At 36.9% G+C, this 23,194-nt stretch overlaps 2 protein-coding genes across 2 annotated transcripts in view; one reads left to right on the forward strand and one right to left on the reverse strand.

Moving 5' to 3' along the window:
• Positions 1-3,217: 3,217 nt before the first annotated feature.
• LOC113423730 (uncharacterized) lies at positions 3,218-7,665 on the reverse strand. Its single transcript, XM_026685266.2, has one exon. The coding sequence runs from the start codon at positions 7,637-7,639 to the stop codon at positions 4,772-4,774; it is 2,868 nt and encodes a 955-aa protein (XP_026541051.2). The 5' UTR covers positions 7,640-7,665; the 3' UTR covers positions 3,218-4,771.
• A 3,410-nt stretch (positions 7,666-11,075) lies between these two features.
• Positions 11,076-23,194, forward strand: part of ARHGEF37 (Rho guanine nucleotide exchange factor 37) — a 65,391-nt gene continuing 53,272 nt past the window's right edge. Inside the window, exon 1 of the mRNA XM_026688429.2 lies at positions 11,076-11,251. The gene's annotated coding sequence lies outside the window, so the exon portion shown is untranslated. The remainder of the gene's footprint in view (positions 11,252-23,194) is intronic.

Here is a 23,194-nt window from a genome sequence, read left to right on the forward strand (position 1 = left end):
GTCAGTGGACAACACCCTCCCCCCAAAATAAGACCTGGTGTCTTTTTTGGTGGCAAAAAATTATAAGACAAAGTCTTATTTTCGAAGAAACACGGGTAGTTGTTCAGTGAATCTGGTTTCGCCATTACTCCTCAGAAGGTTGCAAAAGGTGATCACATGGCCTTGGGACGCTGCAACCATCATAAATATGAACCAGTTGCCAGGTGGCTGAATTCTGATCACGTGACCATGGGGATGCTGCAATGGTTGTAAGTGTGAAAAACAGTCATAAGTCACTTTTTCAGTGATGTAACTTTGATCAATCATTAAATGCATTGTTGTAAGTCAAGGCCTATCTGTAATTGCTTTTAAAACACACCCACATCAAGCTATGTTTAGCACCTCTAATTCACTACTATTTTTGAACTCTTCCGAGTGATATTTTCCCCTCTTGGTTTTCTTAGCACTTAGTATTAAAATAACATTATACATTTGGGCCCATCCAGGCCAGTGTAATTAAATGCCCCTCCTCTTCTCAAACAACTCCTGGCTGTTTTAAAAATTTCCCTTGCAATATGTATACAGCATATTTTTTTCCCAGAGATATTTTTTCATGTTTCCTATTGGACAACTGTAAGGTGCTCTAATTTAGCAGTGCTTTGTGAGCCTGATGCATTCACACCATGTTGCTTATTTTCTTTTTGAAAAGTTTTCTGTTATTTTTTCCAACGCTGTTTTCTTGCAGCGTTCAGAAAATTGCCTGCTTTTTAGTTCTTTTTCTTCCCTTGTATGTTTGAGCCTCCTTTTGTTTCACACCTCTACTAAGTTGCAAAATACTGCTGACACAAGAATCAATTATATCTGTGAAGAGCTATCTGAAAAAGGTTCCAGGGATAGTTGATGTTTCTAATTAAAAAAAGAAAGAGGCGTGATTAAGTCAAAAGATATTTCGTGTTAGTTTGGTTATTCCTTGGATCATTATGTACAGGTCTTCAATAACTAAAAAAGCAAACAAAGCACTTCCTATCTCTCCTTATGAATGCTCTTTGTGAGATTTGGGCTGTTTGGGAGCTGTTTTAACTTGACTCATATCTGCTTGCAGAATCAGGAAAAACTGGTCTCCATCTCTTGGGTTGCAGGTAGACCATATATGGCGTGGAAGAGCAAAGGCCCACATTCTGGCTTTAAATTTACAATGTTATATAATAATACTGCCACCTAATGGATACCTGCATTATTGTTTAAATCTTAATGTTGGTAGTTGGTGCTATTTCAGATAAAAACAAAAGGGATAATAAGGGACCTTGCAGGTCTTCTAATCCAACCCCACCCCTTGCAAAGCAGGAGGAGACACTATATACCATTGCAGACAAATGGCTGCCCAGTCTTTTCTTAAAAGCCTCCAGTGATAGACCTTTCTATCCCTGTTAGAAAGCTGCTGAAACCTCAAAAAAATTGCATAGCTTTTGCTTATTTCTTGAGACAATATTATTTCAGAATTGGAACTGCATATTAATTCAAAATGAGGTATCATTTCTAAATAAGCTAAAAAATCCCCAACCTTTATATATATTGAGGCTTTGACTTGCAGGTCATATTCATCTCAAGAGTTATTGGTTTTTCATAATATTTTTATTAAATTTTTAAGGAAAAGGGAAAATACAGGAACAAGAGAGGAAAAAGGAAAAATGGAGTAGAAATAAGGAATTTACAAACATAAAATTAGGCTAAAATGTTCAATCTTTCATTGATTTTTTAAGTAACTGAATATACTATATTGTTTTTAAAACTACAAATGTTAAAATCTAATATCTGAATATGAACAGCATTAATAACAGTACAAATCATAAGGTGAAACTTTGAACTATAGTAATTTCTGAGGAATTAAATATTTAATATAATAGAAATATAAATTTTAGATGGGCTGCAACTATGTATGTGGAGTTATGTGGGGAAAGTTTGATGACTACCATAAGATCTTAGAAAATGTGGAATATATTTTTCTTTTCACTGCTTTTCATTTAACAGCTGTTTTGCCTTAGTTACATAACTTTCATGGACTGGTTTAGATGGTATATTTCAATTTATGCATCTCACGAACCAGTTTTAGTAGACCTTGGTTTAGAGCATTTTCTAGATCTAGACAGTTTGGTTTGTTACCTGTAGTTCAACAGTGTTTCCCAAATTTGTGTGAATTAACCAAAATTTGTTAAAAAACGTTTTTTCTTTGAGTATGGGAAAGAAAAAATAAAACTAGAAAAATAAAAAAAAATGCAATGATGTGGCTTTTCATTTACAATTATAAATCTACCTCTTTCTCTAAAGTAATATCAAGGTTCTGTACTGCTTATGTATCTGTAGTTAAAACAAAGGTTTTGAATTGTTGAGAATCTGCTAAAGTAGAGGGAAGAATTGGAGGCAGATGAGCTATGACAGAATTGGTTAGATAAATTGCAGTGCTAAAGGTTATTCATTGCCTACAGCCCACCTACCTCTCTTTTTCTGCACTTCAGTAGGCAAACATTTTGGGATGAGGGACACATTTGAATTTGGGTACAGGGAATGAGAACTCTTACAAAATGGCTTTTATGCATGTGGAAAAGATTAGTTGGTCATAAAATGACTATTATGGAAGGTGGAATTGGCCACAGATCAAACTGGCAAGCTTGCCCCCCATCATCCCATGTTATGCCATCCTGAATCTCCCTCCAATGCTATTTACCACTCTACCTTAACTTTCTGGAGTGGTAGGCATATTTCTAATACAGCACTCCATTCAATAGAAGAATGGTTTTCATCTGTTCTCCAGCTTCCTCGCATGGAAATCAATAATTGGTTATCTGTTGCCCTTCTCTATTATCTGTTCCTTGTAGTAGGAGCTAAAAGATACTTAATTATCCTAAGTAAGAAACAATCATATTGCTTCTAACCATCTTTCCTTCGATGCAACTCAGACTAGGTGTTTACAAGAAAGTTAATCATGGGGAGGGCTAAATTGTTCTTGAGAGTTTCAGAATGAATATCCAAATTATAGTTCTGAACTATAGGAATATTTCTATTAAACAAATGTATGGCTAGAGAAAAGCAAGAAAACAAAATCAAACATGCAAAAGGAAACAACACAACACTTTTATGTATAGCAGTGGAACAAGTACAGATTCACATTGCTCTAGATTCTAGAATCATCCAAAAAGCATACTCAATATGATTTACATAAGATTTACATAAGATTCCACTTGGCTACTTTTCTATCATTTCAAAACAACACATATTACAAAGTTTATAGAAATACAAAACATATGAATAAGTAAGAAGATGCTGGAGAAGTTTACTTCACAAATATAATTTTTAATCACATTTTTGTTTTAAAAGGTATGCTTTAAAGTCCTTTTACCAAAATTCAACAGCTTTCTAATCATTACGGACAGCTTTGTTCTCCAGAAAGGAATCCTAAATAGAGATGGCAGATATGCATTGCGGATATTAAATCATCTGAAAATATTTTCTATTGATTTAATAAATTCAAATTAGAAATAGGTCTCAATAATTATCATTAGATTCAAAACTGAATAATTTCTCTAAATCAACTACATTAATGATTTTTCAATATACATTTAAACACAAATTCAAGTTACACTGTTTACAAGCTTAAATCTATATTGTCTATTATCCTTAATATATTTTGGGACAGAAAGAATTACAATTTTATACTTGAATTCTCATTATTGTATCTAATTAGACATCCTAGTTATTCCCATTTTAGCTCTGCTATTTGCTGTTGGGCATCTCTCTGGCTGCAATCCCATCCAATTCTGATGAATATAGAATTATATTGACTTTAGCTATAGAATTGTATTACCATCAAGTCAGAAATCTCATTGCCATAAATGATCATATGATCAGTGAAATCCAGGCATCCTTTCTTTTCGGTTTTTCTTGGAGATGTTCAGTAAAATCATTTGATATAGAAGTAAACACCGCTGACTTTAATAAAATGTATGCCCAGTGAGTTTGCTGAAAACTGGAGAAGTCTAAGTCTGTTTAATGTATCATGAGAATAAAACCCACTGAATATACAGTAGTTGCCCTCACTTCTAGATAAAAATGCTAGAAACATATTACAAGTTTAGTTTTTAGGTATAACATTTCCTGCTCACAAATATAAATAGTAAAGCAACACAGATCAGCATGAAAAGCTCTACATGAAAACATGAAGAAAATAAGTGTTTCTTAAAATTCTGGTTTTTTTTTTACTATTTCTCAATGAAAGGGAAAAAAAACCTGCATAAGAAGCAATGGCAAATAACAGATAGGAACATTTGTACAGGTAGTCCTCGACTTATAACAGTTCATTTAGTGATCGTTTGAAGTTACAACACCACTGAAAAAAGTGGCTTGTGACCATTTTTCACATTTATGACCATTGAGCATCCCCACGGTCACATGATCAAAATCCATACGCTTGGCAATTGACTCAGATTTATGATGGTTGCAGTGTCCTGGGGTCATGTGATCCCCTTTAGTGACCTTCTGACAAGCAAAGCCAATGGGGAAGCCAGATTCGCTTAATAACCATGTGACTAACTTAACAACTCCAGTGATTCACTTAACAACTGACCAAGAAGGGTCATAAAACAGGGCACTTAACAAATGTTCCGCTTAACAACAGAAATTTTAGCCTCAATTGTGGCCATACGCCAAGGACTACCTTTAATGATCATTTGTAAAGTGATGTGTTGATGAAGCATCCTGTAGCTATTCTTTACAAGGAATTGGGGCTGTGTGTGTGTCTTTATGGAATTTCATCAGGAACAAATCCAGCCAAAACAGGATTTTCATTCTCTTTTCCGTCTCCTGTTTTCATAGCCATATTGAGCCTGTGCCAGAACAATGGAATTTCCCGCTCATCTTCCGGCCATTTGAGGTAAGTTTTTGTCTTTAGCAATTTCCTCATTCTGTGATAGGGGGAAAGGTATTCAGCAGGAATGTCTTCCAGGAAGATAAGAACCAGGACGTCCTTATGGTCATCAAAGATGCGAAAACTTGCTACTTGTATCTCCTTGGAGCACCACTCGCTTTCCAGATAGTGGCGACTTATTATACAAATAGTCTTCCTGCTTGCGTAGATATTATCCACAATGTTTTCAAGGATGGACCGTCCTGGCTCGAAGTCCCGGTGATGCAAGCAAACTTTCCAGCTATATTGCTTTTCCAGCACTGGAAGTAGGTCGTCCTCTACCCATTTTTCATCATGGGTGTTGTAGGAAAGAAATGCATCATAGTCGTATCCCGCACCTTGCCCCTTCCTTTTTTGTTTCTTGTCAATATAATAAGCAAGCAATAGATGAAACATGTAGACCATGTGAAATTTCCATTGATAAAAGAAACAGATAAGCATGAGTGAAAGAACTGCTGTTGCATTTGCAATAAACAGGATAAATTCATAATCAATAAAGCAAGAAGATGTGTTAAAAGTCCAGAGCGGCTTTCCCTTATATGTTTGAGGGAAAGCGCAAGTGTATTGATAGAAATGGAGCACCTGAGTTTTAGGATTCTGCAGTGACCACTGGATGAACCTTTGGTTGCTACATGTACAGATGAAATTGTTTTGCCTGAGATCTAGGAAAAGAAGGGAAGGTAAAGTGCTTAATTGCTCTTCGGTGATAACGTCTATGTCATTTTCAGTTGCTCTGAAGAGAGTCAGTCTTGAAAGGTTGGCATTGAGGAAAACATTGAGAGACTTCAGCCCATTTCTATTCAGGTGCAATTGTTTCAGCTTTGATATGGGGTGGAATAAAGAACTGCTTAGTGAACTAAGTTTATTGTTGCTCAAATCAAGCTCTTGAAGAGTAGGAGTAAAGGTGAATGTCTCTGGCTCTAAAGAAGAGATGGCCAAATTGCCTGCGTGGAGCTGCACAATGGACTCCAAACCATCTAAAAAATTCGCTGGGAAATATTTAAGTCCATTACCACCCTGGCTGTTTATCGCTAGTTTCTTTAAATACCTTAAAAGTTTAAAGGGTGGGTTGGCAAGCATTTTTGAGGATTCATAGCTGATATAATTATTAAAAAGATCAAGGTCTGCTAAAGAGCTTGCCCCTTGAAAAAAGTCTGCCCGAAAAGTTTTTTTACCAATCCTGTTATGTCCAAGGATAAGAATCTGTAAATTGCTCAGACCTTCAAAGGCTCCTGGTGCTATTGTGTCAATCCTATTGTCTGCCAGATTAAGAACCTGAAGAGAAGAAAGATTCTTAAAAATGCCCTTCTCTATGGTTTCCAAATTATTTTGCCTGAGCACCAACACTTCCAGTTTATTTAGGCTTCCTGAGAAAGGTTGTGTGATTGTTTCTAAAGCAGTTTGCCCTAGATTTAGTTCTTGCAAATTGTTTAGATTATCAAAGTAATGTGAAGAGACAAAACCAATCTGGTTTCCATTGATGTAGAAGGCCTTTATATTATTTAAATATCTGAAATCATCAGAAGCAATTTTCTTGATGTCATTAAAGCTAAGATCCAGGCTTTCTAATGATGATACATTAGGAGTAATATTTGGTACAAGAGTTGATATGTTGTTTGTCCAAGAAATGGAATGCAACAAATTCAGTGATTGAAAAGATGCCATTGGTAGCCTTTTCAACTTATTAAATGACATATTCAAAAACTTTAAATGTGTGCAATTTTCAAAAGCTTCTGCCTTAATGTTTGTGAACATATTGCCTTGAAAGTTAAGACTTTGCACTTGCCGGTGCCATTGGCATATGTTTTCTATAAGATTATCTGATTCGGTTATGTTTAATTGGTTTAGGTGGATAATCTCTAACTGAGAACAATTCAGCATTTGAATCACTTTTGAGATTTCAGATGGCTTCATTGCTATTCCTCCTAAATATAATGCTTTTAAGCCTTCCAGAAAGCAAGAATCTTCTATTTCCCATAAAATAGTCTCTTTGGCAATGGCAAAAGATAAATCAAGTGAAAAAAGTCTTTGCAGAACTGGAGTTGTAATATTAATGAGGGAAATTGGATTATTGGATACATCTAGTTCAAGCAATGGAGGTGCACTAGTAATTTCTTTGGTTGAGAAGTTCTCCAAGCCATTATCTTTGATGTGCAACTCTCTTAAAGATCCCATATTAAAGACAGCATGCATAGCATTCAAGGTATACAGTTTGTTTGAAGATAAATCAATTACCTTTAAATTCTCCAAGTTGGCAAAGGCAGAAGGATTGATCCTGTATATTTTATTTCTGGCAAGTAGTAAGGTGGTAAGGTTCATGAGTCCATCAAACATAGAACTGGAGAGAAACTGCAGCTGATTTACACTAAGATTTAAAAATTCCAAGTGGCTTGTATGAATGAAAACACCGTCTTCAATTTTATCTATGTTATTCTGGGAAATGTTGAGAGCTTGCAAACAGCTGAAGTTCTTGAAGTCATTCTTCTCCAGACTTTGGATACTGTTCTGAGATAAATCCAAAAACACAAGTTTAGTTGGTAGATAGGTTGGGACTTCTAACAAATTCTGATTGTAGCATAGAACTTTTGTTTTGTTCCCAAAGGTGTTATGGATCTCACACTTGTTAAATGTGTAAGAAGTTACTGTTTGATCTTGATTAAACACAAAAAGCCACATTGATAGAACTATCTGAAAAAACATCATCTAGACAACTTTTACAGCACTGTGATTTTGAGAGTCTGAAATGGTTGTTACGGCTGTGAAATATCTGTATATTGATTGTGTAACAAGAGGAAGGTCCTGGATGAGAAACATCAAAAATAGAATGTGAACTTCTTTTTTTGAGCATGACACTTTCTTATTTTGCCTTCCTTGTATTTATTAGAGAAAAAGGAAGCAAAACTGGTGGATATGAATTTGCAATTTAATTTCTATATGTTCTGGATTTGGTTTAACAAATACGTAGATATTTAGAGTGGTTTTGATTGGAAATTCAGTGTAACTATCTGTAAAAAAAGTCCTTTCTTTCTTTCTTTCTTTCTTTCTTTCTTTCTTTCTTTCTTTCTTTCTTTCTTTCTTTCTTTCTTTCTTTCTTTCTTTCTTTCTTTCTTTCTTTCTTTCTTTCTTTTTTTTGTGTACCAGTTAATGGCCCTGTTAGACATTAGACTATAGCCATGCAATACAGCCAGGCTTTGAAAAAACTACCTTGAAAATACATTTGGTGCTATCACTGGAGGCATGTAACACCAACATTGCAGACACTGTATTAGTTCTGATGTGTTTCTAGGCAATTTCAAAGTGCTGGGATTGATCTAAGCTCTAACTTGTACATGCTTCAGTCATGTTTCAGATTGGGGTATAATATGGAAACAGCATTTATTGCTTTTGTGGATGATGTTTGGTGGAGCTGAGATAATGCAGCGCATCAATGCTTGTGCTTTTTGATCTCTCAGTGGCTTTTGATAGCATTGTCCACAGAATCCTTCTGACTAGCTGTGGAATTGGGAGTGGGAGACACTTGTTACTTCTGTACTCTCAGCTGTGACTCAAAAAACAAATGGCAGCTGAGGTCAGGAGGAACTTTGTGCAGGTTTGCCTTGTGCACCTTTTGCACCTTTTCTTGAATTGGAAAGTCCTTCAGACATTTATTGATGCTATGGTTCATCTCACAACTGGATTGTTGCAATGTGCTCTGCGCGGGTCTGCTTGTGAAGACCCTCCAGAAGCTACAGCTGGTTTAAAATGCTGCAGCAGTTTTCAGTCTGGTCATGTGTTACTGCTGCTTGCAAACTGCATGGGTTGGCTTCCAGGTGCAATTCAAGGTGCAGGTTGTTACCCATAAAGCTCTTTATGGCATATCTTTATAGCCTATCTCCAATTGTTTCATCCATCTGGTATGCTTTGGTAGAGTATGTGAACTACAGATCCTCCTCCCTATGAAATCTGAAGAAGCATGCCTTCTCTGTCACAGTCATTGACATTTGAAATGTCATTGACATTTGACATTTGAATGGATGACACCTATTCTCTTTGGGATTCTTAAGCTTGGACTTTGGCCCTAGGCCTGGAGTTGATATATATTTTGGGAGGCCTGTTGCTGTTTTAGACTGTATTGTACATTTTTAATTGTACGTACTGCATAGGGATTTTGTAAGCTGCCCGAAGTGAAGTGAGTGGCAGTCATTATTCTCATTATCATACATGGCTGGGCTCCAAAGTATTTTCGGCCCTGCCTTTTCCATCTGGAACAATTCTCATCTCAGATGGGGAAGCTCAAATCTTCTACATTTGTTTGATGAGGGGGGAATGGAACCTGGAGATTAAGTTCTCCCTCCCCCTCTTATGGAACAGCCCTCTCCTTGGCATCTACCATGTTGCTTTTCATAAAGCTGTGGAAAAGGTGGTTTTTTTTATATAAGTTTTGAGTATTACTTACTTGCTACTCTTGAGATTGTGATTAGGCACATATATTTTGCTTATTGTTACTTTTTTGAATATTTATTATATGCTTTTAATTTATATTTTAAACTGCTAGAAGGCATTTTTATTAGGGTAGCAGACTCCTCGGATCCCATTGAAGCATTTAAGGCCAACATTCCAACAGTAGGAAGGATTTAAGAAAACATTATTCTGGTAAAAGAACCAGGGATACAGTAAACTTAGTCCTGAAAGGTGCAGAACACTTCTTGTTTTGCATAAAGATTCTAGCAGAACTGACACATAGAAAATCACTAAAAAACTGGGAATAACAAGAACAGTGTGAATATATCCCCTCCTGCTCTGTCAGAAAGTGCTTGACAGGGCAAGAGAACATCATGGAAACTACCCCAGTAAAAGAATATTATTTTACTCTAAGTAGTTGGAGAGTTCTGTCTTTGTGGTTCATTTTGCAAGGCAACAGGAAATGAGGCAGAATATTGAGAAAAAACAGTGATTTCTCAATAATAATGAGACATATAGACTGTCCAAAATTGCCCACGAGGGTAAAGAATTCTTGAAGCTGAAGATGCCATGTATCTGAAAGTACTAGCTTGGGGAAGCCTGATCCATCCTATGACAATGATTTGGCTATATTGCTAACTAGAAAATGTTTTGTAGATGTTAAAACACATCTTACGCATGGTATCTAAAAGTACTGATACTTTGGATGGATGGATGGAAGGATGGATGGACCAATCAGTCCTGTTTTTATCTGTTTATCCATCTATCTAGGCCTTTTCTTTCTTCTTTAATAAGTCCATAGTGACTCTCTTGTCTAAAACGTAAATTCTAAACAACCATTGCAAATAGTAAGTCACAATGTGTGTCCTTTCCATTGTTTGATCCTGCAGCATGAACTAACATTCTAAAAGTTAAAATCATTCCAAGCTGTCTCCAAAGGCATAAAAAAGGCAGATAATGAGTAGAGTTCTGTGTTATAACAGGCTAGGGAGATACAGTCCAAAATGTTGGCACAAAATTAGCCAAAGCTGAGAATTATGATAATTTCCAATGTACTGAATCCAATGGAAGTTGCTCACTGTTGTCTTCCGGGCTTCATTCAGGACAGATGTAGGCAATGCCATGTCAGCTCAGGGAGGTGCCATTTCAGCCATTTAGGATTTGCTATCTTAGAAGTTTTTAATTTGTACAGTTGGATTGGAAAGCTCCTTTTCTATTTTTTTCTTGTTATTTTGTTATTAAACAAAAAGACAAACTATAGATATGCATAGATGTACTGGAATTTAGAGATGCATTTGATCAATGCTTGCTAACAAGAATTCAATTTATTTCTCTGTCAGTGTAAATTTGCACAGTCTTTAAATGTTTGTGGGAATGATTGCCATATTCTGGCTATATCTAGATACAGCATGCTGTAATATTCCCTCCCAAATTAAGTAATCTCATGTGTTTTGTATTGTAGTTTGTTGCTGGGATGCTTTTAGACTTATGTGATACAATCTTCCAAATGTCAGAAGTGATACTTCAAGATAAACAAGTATACTGTAGCTTTGCAGCCAAAGTAAACTAGTTTGTGCAAGAAACATAATGAACACATTTCTCAATAAGAACCAATAATTTCTATGTTGTGTCACTTGTAACCAAACAGGCTCAACAACCTTTGTTTCTTTCTTTGTAATGTTTACTTTGCAATATTTCAATTTCAGGCATTTTAACCAATCAAGACAAGCAGAGATGAGACTACATATTGTGAGCACCTCAGGAGGCTGGCCTCTTTAGCAAATCTGATACAAAATCTGCATGGTTAGCAAGCCAACATACCATCAGGATATACCTGAGTTTCCTAAAGATACCAGAAAGAAGGCACATACTAGGGTAAGCATATGCTTATGTTTTTCAAATATTTGGCCATAAATAATTCAAATTTGTGACATGTATTAGTGACAAATGAAGGCTGTATGGAATCCCTGGCATAAACTGAGAATGGGGATGATTAATCTGAATTTTAGAAAATCATATTGTCATAGCCGATCCTTGCCCAACCATAATTTACACTGTGGAATTACTGTAGAAGAGTTCATTCCATATATCTAAAGTTTATCATGCAAATGTAATAGCTGGGAGACGGGTTGTTGTTTTTTTGTTACAAAAGAATAACGTATTGCTTTGTATATTTCTACAAGTGCAGATATGTGTTTCAGTTCTGAAACTAAGAGATAAGAACAACGGTAGAGAACTTACTTGTTTCAGCACTAGATGGTATCATGAAACACTTGGAGAGCTCCTCAAATATTGCCTAAACAAGAACATTCACAAAACTGACATAGTTGAAAGAGAAGGATGTAGCCTTTCTGCCATTGGCAACCTTATAAATAACACATATGACAGCGTGTTTAATGGTTTTAATAGATTATGTGGGGATTTGCACTCCTAGATGATACAACATTGAAGTTTATTGCATTCAAAGACTGTTTAAAACATCTCTTTCAAACAAGCTGTCTTCATCAGACTTTGAGAGAAGCAAGATCAAGAAGGAGGCATGGTTGTGTGTCTTAGAACAGTGGTTCTCAACCTGTGGTCTGCACACCCCAGTGGAACTGTAATGTTGTCACAGGGGGTCTGTGAAGGCTTGAAGATATGTTATGATTGAAATTTTGAGTGAAGTCTTGGGAGTCTGTGGCCCTGGTCACACAAAACAGTGCAAAAAATATTTAAAGGAGGCCCATGATAAAGAAAAGGCTGAGAAACATTGTCTTAGAATATTGTGGTAGGGTAAAATAACAGAATCTTAAAAACCTGTCAGGATTATTGTCTGTTCCATTTTACATGGAGCTAAATCAAGGTGGTCTTATGTTGTGTTTTTTTCTTTTGCTTTCCTCTTTCTTAGGAATTACTAACCTTTTCTGCACCTCCCCCCCAATCTCTAAACCATTCATTCTTTCTCAAGGCCTGATCTACATTCCTTCCAGGGGTGGGATTCAAAATTTTTAACAACCGGTTCTGTGGGTGTGGCTTAGGTGGTGGGCGTGGCTTGATGGTCATGTGACTGGGTGGACATAGCTTGGTGGTCAAGTTATTGGCTGGGTGTGGCCAACTCAATATCACTCACATCGAGGCACGCATCTCCTCGCCTGTCCTCTCATGACTGTGGGGATGCTGCAACAGTTGTAAGTGTGAAAAATGGTCATAAGTCACTTTTTTCAGTGCCACTGTCACTGTAACTTTAAATGGTCACTCCACACAAGCAAAGTACCAGCAAAGGAGGGGAAAAAACTCCAGAGAAGTTCCTGAGAAAGGAAGTCTAGTCCTGCCAAGAATGTAATAAGAGGCAGTTTCTGTAAGCAACACCAGAATGTTTCCTTCCTGCCTTCCTTACAGGATTAGGCGAACTGGTAGAAGAGAAGGAGCCACGTCGCCGCGCTACAGCTGTAATTTCGGGGCTCCGAAGTTACAGCTGATATCTTCGCCCCTGGTCGGTCCAATGGACCTAAACCGTCCCGTAGAGATGGTGATAGTAAGGGGCGCGTTCTGTTGATCACAGGGATACCGCAAGTCCCTGGTGGATCCAGAAGAAGCCCCTTTACCATCGGCGGAGAGGCAGCCATTAAGCTGCTGAAGCAGGGACAGCTCCGGAAGGAAGAGAAGAAAGAAAGAGAAAGTGTATCAGCTGGTGAGATTTTTTTTTATTTATTTGGGATAAGGACACCCTAGAAGAAGAAGAAACCTGTAAGATTTTTTGACAGAATTTGATAAGATGGACTTAGTGGCGATTTTTTAGGAGATGTCAAAATGAGGCTTGGCTTTTTACTTTTTTTTTCTTCTAGTGAACTTCTATTGTGATTAGTAATTGTAACCAGACTGGTTTTTCCTTTTATAATTACCTATTTTCTTTTTCCTTTTTGACTGTTTATATTTTTAATAGAGGCTCCCTTTAGTAATTTTTTCTTTTTTTAAATATATATATATATATATATATATATATATATATATATATATATATATATATATATATATATATATATATATACATACATACATACATACATACATACATACAGAGAAGTTCCTGAGATAGGAAGTCTAGTCCTGCCAAGAATGTAATAAGAGGCAGTTTCTGTAAGCAACACAGAATGTTTCCTTCCTGCCTTCCTTACAGGATTAGGCCAGTAATTTCTTCTAACAACCGGTTAACTGCTTAGAAAGTTAAAACCGGTTCTAGTGAATAGGTGCGAACTGGTAGAATCCCACCCCTGATTCCTTCATACCACCTAAGCCATCAGAATCACTCCCCTCCCTCAGTTACAGAGGACCCAGCATCTCACCACAGTTAATGGACAAGTGTGAAAGGGAAGAGCTCAATGGACTTGGAAATTTTTCCCTCCCTTCCTGTCACATGGCAACTGTGACTGGAGGGTCCAACATGGAAAGAAGCAAAGAGGCACTGGGGACCATCTTATTAGTATAGGTAGCAATTCAACAGGATGTGAACATTTTAGATGGAAGTGCTGAGCACCTCAGGATAGTCCTTCCAGTTAGTAAGATTTTCTAATTGTCCTAGCTTGCATTGAAAATTCAGAATTCATTCCATCTTTTATTCTTCTTCCTCATCCAGAAGAAGAATGATCAATCACAGTAAGATCATCCCAATGCATGTTCTTTTATACCCCTAGAAATCAGCTATGTACTCATAAATCTGGCCATTTTGGGGTTCATCTTGCAGATTTTTCCAGATTTGGCAGCCCTTGGTCAGATTTGTCAAAAGCAGCTTTATTAAAACTTTGCATTATCATTTAGTAATTATCCAACAATTGATCATTTCCCCCTGGGAAGGGCACTGCTCATCTTCATTTAATGACCTGTCTTTAGCAACTGATCAAAGTTACAATGGACCTCCTGCTTCCAGAATTCTGACCTCATTCCTTGTGGTTATATGACTGCATTTCAGTTGCTTGGCACTCAGGTCATGTTTAGTGCTAATTGCAGTTTTCCAAGTCACACTACTGCAATTTGTAATGGTTGTTTTTTTTGCCAGTTTCCCACCTTTGGGGCTGGTTTCCAGCAACACTGATTTGCTTAACAACAGTTGCATTCACTAAATAACTGCTATGTTCATTTAATGACCAAAGCATTCACTTAACAACCGCTGCAAAAAAAGTCATAAAATTGTGTCTGGTCATGTGATTGCCTTGATTTACGACTTTCATAAGGCTATCTGTATGTGGTCACACTTATTATCAAACCAGTGTTAGGTGCATTAACTTAGCCCATTTTGTGTTTCAAGCTCTGTCCTAATTTATGCATTGATTATGCGAGAAGAGAAAAATACAGCAATTTACCAGTTAGAAGATTTTAATGCAGGAATAGATAAATATAATCTGCAGTAGAAGTTCCAACTTCATGACATAGCTATCGTTAGTGTTTCAGATAACTAGATTTCTACAATGGATAAGAAAGGAACCCATATTCATTACACATCCAGGTGGTCTGGTAATGGTTTACCAATATCTCTAAGATTCTGATGGCAGATGAGATTCTGCTGAAATGTTGCTACAACTTTAAAAGAACAACTACAATGACGTGAGAAAATACCCGAACAAAGCCGAATGCCATACATGAGTACCGAAAACTTAAGAATATATATATATATATATATATATATATATATATATATATATATATATATATATATATATATATTTGTTTTCTTAAGTTTTCGGGTACTATTTTCCCACGCATTGTAGTTCTTTAAAGTTGTAGCAACGTTTCAGCAGAATCTCATCTGCCATCATCAGGCTTCTGTATTGTGTCCGTCTGTGGGTCAGACTTTTACAGTGGTTTCAGATTTAAATTTGGGGCAGCCTATTGCTGTGCCAGAATGGTTTTTCTTCATCCTGATTGGTTGGGAGTCTTGGTCTGTGTTTATTGGTCTCGGAGTTTGCTGTATATATATATATGAGTTTTTTATACCTTGCACTATGGTTAGAGAAAGTTCTTTTAACTCCTACATTTGCAGCCTACCATTTGTAAGTACTGCTTGTGGAAATTATTGTTGTGTCTGAGGCAGGGGAGAATGTTTCATTTCTCTTCGTTTTCATAAAAAGCAAAGGTATATTATGCTCAAAACCAACTACATTCCTTTCAGTGCTGATGGATGTGAGCAGAGAAAGGAGGCCAAGAGCAAATGCTGCACTGGATAATGCAAACAAAAATAAAAATCTATGAAACGAAGCAATGTTTTCTTCGGCAAGGTGAACTTTAAGTCAGATGTAATCTAGAGCAGGGTTTCTCAACCTTTGTGGTATCACGGTCCCTTAAAATAATGAGTTTATGTGACCTCCTCCCCCCACTTTATTATACTTTGTTCAGAGCCTGTTCCACATATGCAAAAGGATTGTTTCCAAAAGTGGGCTTTCCTTCTGTAACCTTTGTGCTCACAGTAACAACTCCTGCCATGCACATTTGACACACCTCAGAGCTACGCAGGCAGGGCCAAGACACTCTTGTCTGTCTCACCTTCCTTGCCTTTCAAGGCTTCTCCCAGTGGGGAAGATCATCCTGAGTTTCTGATGCTGAGCATGCTACAAGTCTACCCTAAGAAACCCAAACTAATTGGATCTTACCTGTGAAAGAGTCTGTGCCAAATACAGTAAGGAACAGATGCTGAATGGCCCTTTTGCACAAAGGAGGGAGTACAGGGGTGGGGTTGTACTGGTTTGGCCTGGTTCGGGTGAACTCCTTGCTCCGAAGATCAGCTGGCAGCGAACAGGTTCGCTGCGATGAGCATGTGGACCTGCCCGCCCGCCCTCCCCTACTCTTTCCTGTGCTTTATTTCCTTTGTTTAGAGCACAGCTGATCTGTGTGGCAGAGCGGTTTGCCACGCCTCAGCTGTTTTCTTCATAGGGACTGCAGTAGAAGGCAAGTATTAGAGGTTTTTTAAGCGGAGCATTCGCACGAAGTGCACAATCAACGAGCCAGTTGTTATACCGGTAGAATCCCACCCCGAGGGAGTGAGGAATCTTTTTCATACAGAAGGATTAAGAAAGAGGCACAAAAGAGTTTGAATATTGTTTCTCTACGAAGGGCTTGCTCTTGAAACACAGCATTAACTAAACTATTTTAATTATTTATTTTATTTATTGATTTGATTTGTCAATCGCTTACAAGATAATAGGTATAAGTATAAACATGAGTAAGAATACAGGAAATAGGTACAAATAAATGGGGACAATAGGACAGGGACAGTAGGTACGATGGTGCACTTATGCACGCCCCTTACAGACCTCTTAGGAATGGGGTGAGGTCAATAGTGGATCGTTTGATGTTAAAGGAGTTAAAGGAATTTTAATTATGGCTTCCTAAGTTTTCTTCAGTAAGGAATTACTTATCAGGAATACTTAAATTTTTATGAGCTTTTGTAATTGCTAATGGTCCTGCCTCTAAGTGAAATCTGAAAGTCAAAAGGTATTCTCTTCTGAGAGATTCAAGAGAAAAGAGATGTTGCATCTTCCAGGATTGGGTGCACCAGAATCCAATGTAAAACTCCCCAGAAAAGGTTCCAGGAAGAGTGATTGTTGGAGAAGGGAGAAGGTGAACACCCTGGTCCTCATTGGATCACTTTAGGCAGTGCTTAGAAGCAGCTTGGAATTTTTCCAGGAGCTATTGTGAAGAGGGCAAAAGCTGTTGGAAAAGAATTCTGGTATTTAGATCCTATGCAGAGTCTAGCTTAGTGTCAGCAGTCAACAAAGGCTCCCATTTCCACACTGAGAAGGAATGAGGAACTCCATCTTTCAGTTTTGCTTCTGTGCCCCAGTTTTACAATTTGATGCCCTCTGGTCTTGGGAATGTGATGGCACAGGATGCATGATGTAATTCAGAACAGAATAACAGAGTTGAAAGAGACCTTGGAAGTCTTCTAGTCCAACCTCTGCTCAAGCAGGAGACCCTATACTATTCCAGACAAATGACAAGTCTCTTCTTAAAAGCCCCCAGTGATGGAGCACCTACAACTTCTGAAGGCAAGCTGTCTCACTGGTTTATTGTTCTCACCGTTAGGAAATTTCTCTTTATTTCTAGGTTGGTTCTGTCCTTGATTAGATTCGATCCATTGCTTCTTGTCCCTACTAATAGATAATATTCTGGCCAAAACTCAGAATAAAAGTTATTCAACAACTTTGGGTCCATCACACAGGACAGTGTCTGGGCTCATTTTTTCCCCTATTTTTTTCTTGGATGGGATCTGATAATCTTTTCTCTGCATTAGATAGGCAGAACTACTTTGGAGAAGATGGCACCAAGGGTTTTAAATTAATAACAATTACATTAATATTTGACAGGCTTTTGAAGCAAATTAATACAATTTTACAATAAGTGTGTTAATTTATTGATAATTCTTGCCTGATTTAATTAAGTGGTCACAGAATATAACTAGAGTTAAGGAAAAAAATTAGCTTTTTTCTATATGTTTGTTACTTATTTTACAGGATAGAGCAGTGATGGCTAATCTTTTCGGGCTCCTGTGCCAAAAATTGAGCACGCGCTTGCACTCGCGCATTTGCGTGCCAGCACCCAGAAGGCAATGTGCACCCCCACTCCCCCTGCGCATATGCGCGCAATCCCCCCTTACCTGCACTGCACCTCACAGCTGATTTTTGGCCAGTTTGAGGCCTTTTTTGGTTTCCCAGAGGCTTATTTTGCAGGCCAAATAATAGGCCCGTTTCATCACTTCCGGTGTTTACAGGAAGTGACAAAACGGGCTTATTATTCGTCCTGCAAAACCTGCAGAGGCTTTTTTCAAGCCTCTGGGAGGTCAAAAAAGGCCTCAAACCAGCCAAAAATCAGCTGTGAGGTGCAGGTATGTGCAGTGAGGTAAGTTTGCCTGCGGCTCACATGCCAGCACAAATGGCTCTGAGTGCCACCTGTGGCATGTGTGCCATAGGTTCGCCATCACGGGGATAGAGGGATTACATCATCAAGCCACATCAGTGCAAGGACAGCATACTATTATATATAGAATAATTGTTGTTTGTCCCATATCTATAGAATCAAAGAATGTACACTTTCAAGTTTTCATTATTTACAGAACATTGAACTTAGTAGAAAATAACCATTTTGAAATTATGCCTTAAGTAAATTATATGGAAATGCCATAGAAAGTTTATAAAATATTGCATATTTTGTTCCAAATCTTCAGTGCTTTTATTTCTTACTAGTACTTTTATGACCCTAATTTTAAATAAATAAATAAATAAATAAATAATAAACAAACAAACAAACAAATAAATAAATAAATAAATAAATAAAGCAGAATAATGCCTTGGTGCTGTTGTTTTGAAAATTTGTATTGTAGATTTCAGCACTGCTATACTCCTTCATTGGATCTAGAGTCAGGGATGGGATTCTACCAGTTCGCCTAATCCTGTAAGGAAGGCAGGAAGGAAACATTCTGGTGTTGCTTACAGAAACTGCCTCTTATTACATTCTTGGCAGGACTAGACTTCCTTTCTCAGGAACTTCTCTGGAGTTTTTTTTCCTCCTTTGCTGGTACTTTGCTTGTGTGGAGTGACCATTTAAAGTTACGATGGCACTGAAAAAAGTGACTTATGACCATTTTTCACACTTACGACTGTTGCAGCATCCCCACAGTCATGAGAGGCCAGGTGAGGAGATGCGTGCCTCGATGTGAGTGATATTGAGTTGGCCATACCCAGCCAATAACATGACCACCAAGCCATGTCTACCACCTAAGCCATGCCCACAAAAACAGTTATTAAAAATTTGAATCCCACCCCTGTCTAGAGCCAGTTCTACCTCTCCTTTTATCTAGCAGTTTTTGCTCTCAGATGCAGGTAGAGATGTTGAACAGAGGTATTCCATCATCCATAGATATTGGAGAGAGAAACCAAGTGATGAAATGCATAGTGTGACGTGCAATGCAAGCCCTGGAATTTGTATATTTGCACCCAAAGTTCAGCCACAAGCCCAACAAGCAAGCAGAATTTCTGTCATATCACAAAATACTTCTCCTTTTTTTATCACTGTAGTTAGTAGCAGACACCTAAGCTATCTCCTATTATCAATTCTTTGAAATAACAATGTATGTAACTTAGATGAAAAATCGCTGTTTAAAGAAACAGAAAGCAGTAAAGAGAAATGTGACAAAAAGATAAAAGGAAATGGCAGAGAAGAAGAGAATGAAGATAGCAGGTCTGGGTAAATTCTGCCATATTACTGAACATGTAAAAACCAAATGCACATGGTGCATAAATCTTTGAAGGCAAAGATAAGATGATTCTCAGCTGATATCAATTCCATTTTGCATTGAATAAGAAGTAACTTCAAAAGCAATGTTTTCCATTGAGCATGTTTTCAATTTAAAATTGTGTAGTTGAAGAACATTTCCATGATCAGTCCTTTGAACAGCAGGACCCAAAGTAGGCATTTTGGTTTTGTGTCTGCAATTTATAATAATAACATATGAAGAAGTGAAACACTAATGAGAAGAATCCTCTTCAACAACAAAAGCAGACACCTGCATCTTAAGAGGAAGGTTTAAAAAAACGGCATTATTTAGGAGTTCCTAAAAACACAACTAAGCAGGTGCTAAAACTTGGCTGAAGTTTCTAAAAAGTAGAACTTTTCTTTAAAACAGTGGAATGAACCAGAAATACATCAACTCAAAGAAGAAGTGGGAAATCATGTATTTGCTTTGGATCCACAAATACTTCTTTGTTTCCTTCTACATTAAACTGAGCTTAATGTTATTTTAGTTAGCCATGCTATCTTATTGCTGATTAAATGCAAAAATGTAATTAAGTTCCTTAGGTTATTGTGGTTGTTATTATAATTAGATAATGGGAAAAACCTGTATTACTTCTAGTAAAGTTTTCACTAAAATCTAGATTATGTAGAAAGTTGCATTTCCAACTTTAAATCAAAATTTCTTGTCATTTTTTAAATTGCAACTCTCAACTGTCTAGTCAATCTAATAGATAATAATCACTATGTTAAATAGTGTATTGGTGCAATTGCATCTTGAATGTTGTCTGTGATATCAAGGGATGTCTAACAGTAGAATAGAAAGAAGTATCCAAAATAATCAAGTATAGCTGAAGTAGTTCAAGTAGTTGTTATGTCTAGATTGGAATCCAGAATGGCAACATTTCTACAGCTTTCTTGCACTGAAAAACCTTGTGCTAGTTTACCTTCTAAAATTATTACATCATTGTAATCTGGAACCTAGGAAGGGGCAAGAAGAAATAAGCTGGAGACTCAAGATGTAACAAGGCAAGATGTAAGCTGTTCCAAATAAAGCTACCTTTTGCAATTGACTGGTGATTTTGTCAACACTAATGGTATTCAAATGGTGCTCCGGTGGTTTGGGGACTGCACCCAAGGTTATTAGTGCTATCTTTGCTTTCTTTTGCCACAGTTAAGTTCCAGCTGTGTATTGCCATCACAGTGTATTGTATTGTATGGCCCAGGCATTAATAGCTGTGATGCTGTTTACCACAATTCAGTTTTCTTACTCTTTGGATGTATTCTTTATTAAACACATTTTTAACTTGTTGATGTTTGATGTCATCCAACTGTAAAATGCCCAGATATTTGTAGGCTTCATCTTGATCGCTTCTGATGGTCTACTGCTATATTTGTGCTAAAATTTGTACAGTATTTGTCAGCGACTGGATTTCAATTTCTGGTTTTCCATAAAGCTTCAGATCATTAATATAAAACAAATGAGAGATTTTTTGGCATTTTTTTTTGCATTTTGATAGTTACTTTTTTTTTACTTTTAATGTGGAACATGGCAATGGCAAATAATAAGGGTGATAATGAGCCATCCTGCAAGATGCCTCTCCTAATTTGACAAGCCATATTTTTCTTTTCCAACCACCAATTCTTTTCCAATTCTGTCTTCCATTGATTCATTATTTTTTCTATACAATGTTTGAATCAACACCATGTGTTTCCAGTATTTGATAATCCAGCTATGGAATAAAGAATCAATTCCAAATGCCTCTTTATAATAAATTCTGACTATATGTAAATTGTTCTTTTGGCTTTTGTAATAACTATTCAAAAGTTGATCTTTTATACCTTTGCTTTTCCTTTAATTTCCTTTCTTTTTATTAGAAGGATGTTATTTTTTCCAAATAAATTTGGCTATTATTTTCTATTATGCTAATGAGTAATTTAAATAATAGCCAAGCATGTATTGGCCTAAAGTTTCTCTTTCACCAGTCTTTTTAGCCTGGAGTTGGAAGTCATTGATATCCTGTCTTTTCATCTCCCAACATAAACCAGTTTCTCTCAAATTAAGTATTATTTGTTGTCCATATATAAGTTTGTTGATACATGAGGACAAATTCTTTGGCTAGGGTTACCAAGAAACATAGAGTAAAGCCCCGCTGATCAGTCATGAGATGGCTTCACTGAACTGAAGGCATTGTCTAAGAAGAGTTACATATAGGTCTTGTTGGAAGGGGGAAAAAATCTGTGATCTCAGTTTGGTTTCCTTCCTCTAAAAAATACTACACCAATCTCTGGGTCTAATCATGGTTCACAATAGCTATCTCTTGTGAGGACTATTTTAGGTATTTAAATAATAACTATAGTAACAGCTCTCCTACTTATTATGTTCTCAAACATTCTTCCATCTTTCTGCAGTAAGTAGTCTGAGCTTTACTATGTCTGTATTGTAGCTGGGAGGACTAAATAAATGTAAAATAAAATGCATAGAATGTCATCTTTAGTTTATATTCTTTTATTGGCATACCATACATCTGCAGTAAACTTAGCTTATTGCAGTCAAAGCACAGCTGCTACTGATGCTGTGTGCTTCAAATAAAAAAAAGTTCCTACCCAATATTTATAGCATAACATTTAAAATTATCACATGGAGCTTACATACATGCAGCGTCTTGTGCCGCCATCTCACTTGGGTCTTTATTTTTAATTGTAATACTATTTTTGATTATTATTTAATAATAATCTCAATAAGGATAAGAAGATCCCTAAATAGGGATTGTCCTAAAATGTTGTGTCCCCATTTTCTCTTGCAAAATGTGTTTTCTGACACAGAGACAACTGTGCAGTGCATTTTTTTTTTAAAAAAAATCACTCTGGGACTCTTTCATTCCAGGAACAAGGGCCATTCTCTGTGATGCAAATTAACTGGATTCAGTTAACATGCAGATCTAACTACTGATTTATAGAATGGATTTCTTATTATTTAAATATCACTTTCTTCCTTATCCATTTCTATTCCAACATACCTGCAGCCTTCCATAAAAAATTAAGGTTGGGTTCATTTCTCCTTTTTTCCCCCATATAAGATCCTGTTTATTGATCCTGTCTTCTTTACATTGTCATAACTGGGAATTTGTCAAATGGTGAGCTGTTTTCTTATTTTAACACTGATTTTCTCTTTGTTGCTAGCATTAGAATGACCTTTTGCTGTTCTAATGCTTAATAATGTTGGCATTCCCAACTACAGTGGCCAGAATGGCAGCATTTCTCAGTGCCATGCATCCCTCCCACCATCCTTCTTGCTGTGCTATTTCTATAATGAACTTCAAGAAATTGCAGGCCAAAGCAATTGAAAAATGACAGAATAAAGTAAAAGGAAGGCATTGGATTGGCAGGAGGAACTAATGGAAACACAGAGAAGAAATTGATCTGAAGTAAGCAACCCTCAGCAAACATTTAGGTGATCTTGGTTGGTGGTGAAATTAGATTTAAATCCTGAAAGATAATGTTCTGCTGAACGCAGGCCAGACCATATTTATCTGGTCTGAAATGTGTAGTCATCAGAACAAT

Source organism: Notechis scutatus, chromosome 2, assembly GCF_049901735.1.
Source record: "Notechis scutatus isolate UNSWTSFEM ecotype Mainland chromosome 2, rNotScu1.2, whole genome shotgun sequence".
Taxonomy (NCBI): domain Eukaryota; kingdom Metazoa; phylum Chordata; class Lepidosauria; order Squamata; family Elapidae; genus Notechis; species Notechis scutatus.

What these genes read in the sequence shown, in the direction of transcription:
- LOC113423730 (XM_026685266.2), bottom strand. Translation starts at nt 7,639, where the DNA reads ATGATGTTTTTTCAGATAGTTCTATCAATGTGGCTTTTTGTGTTTAAT.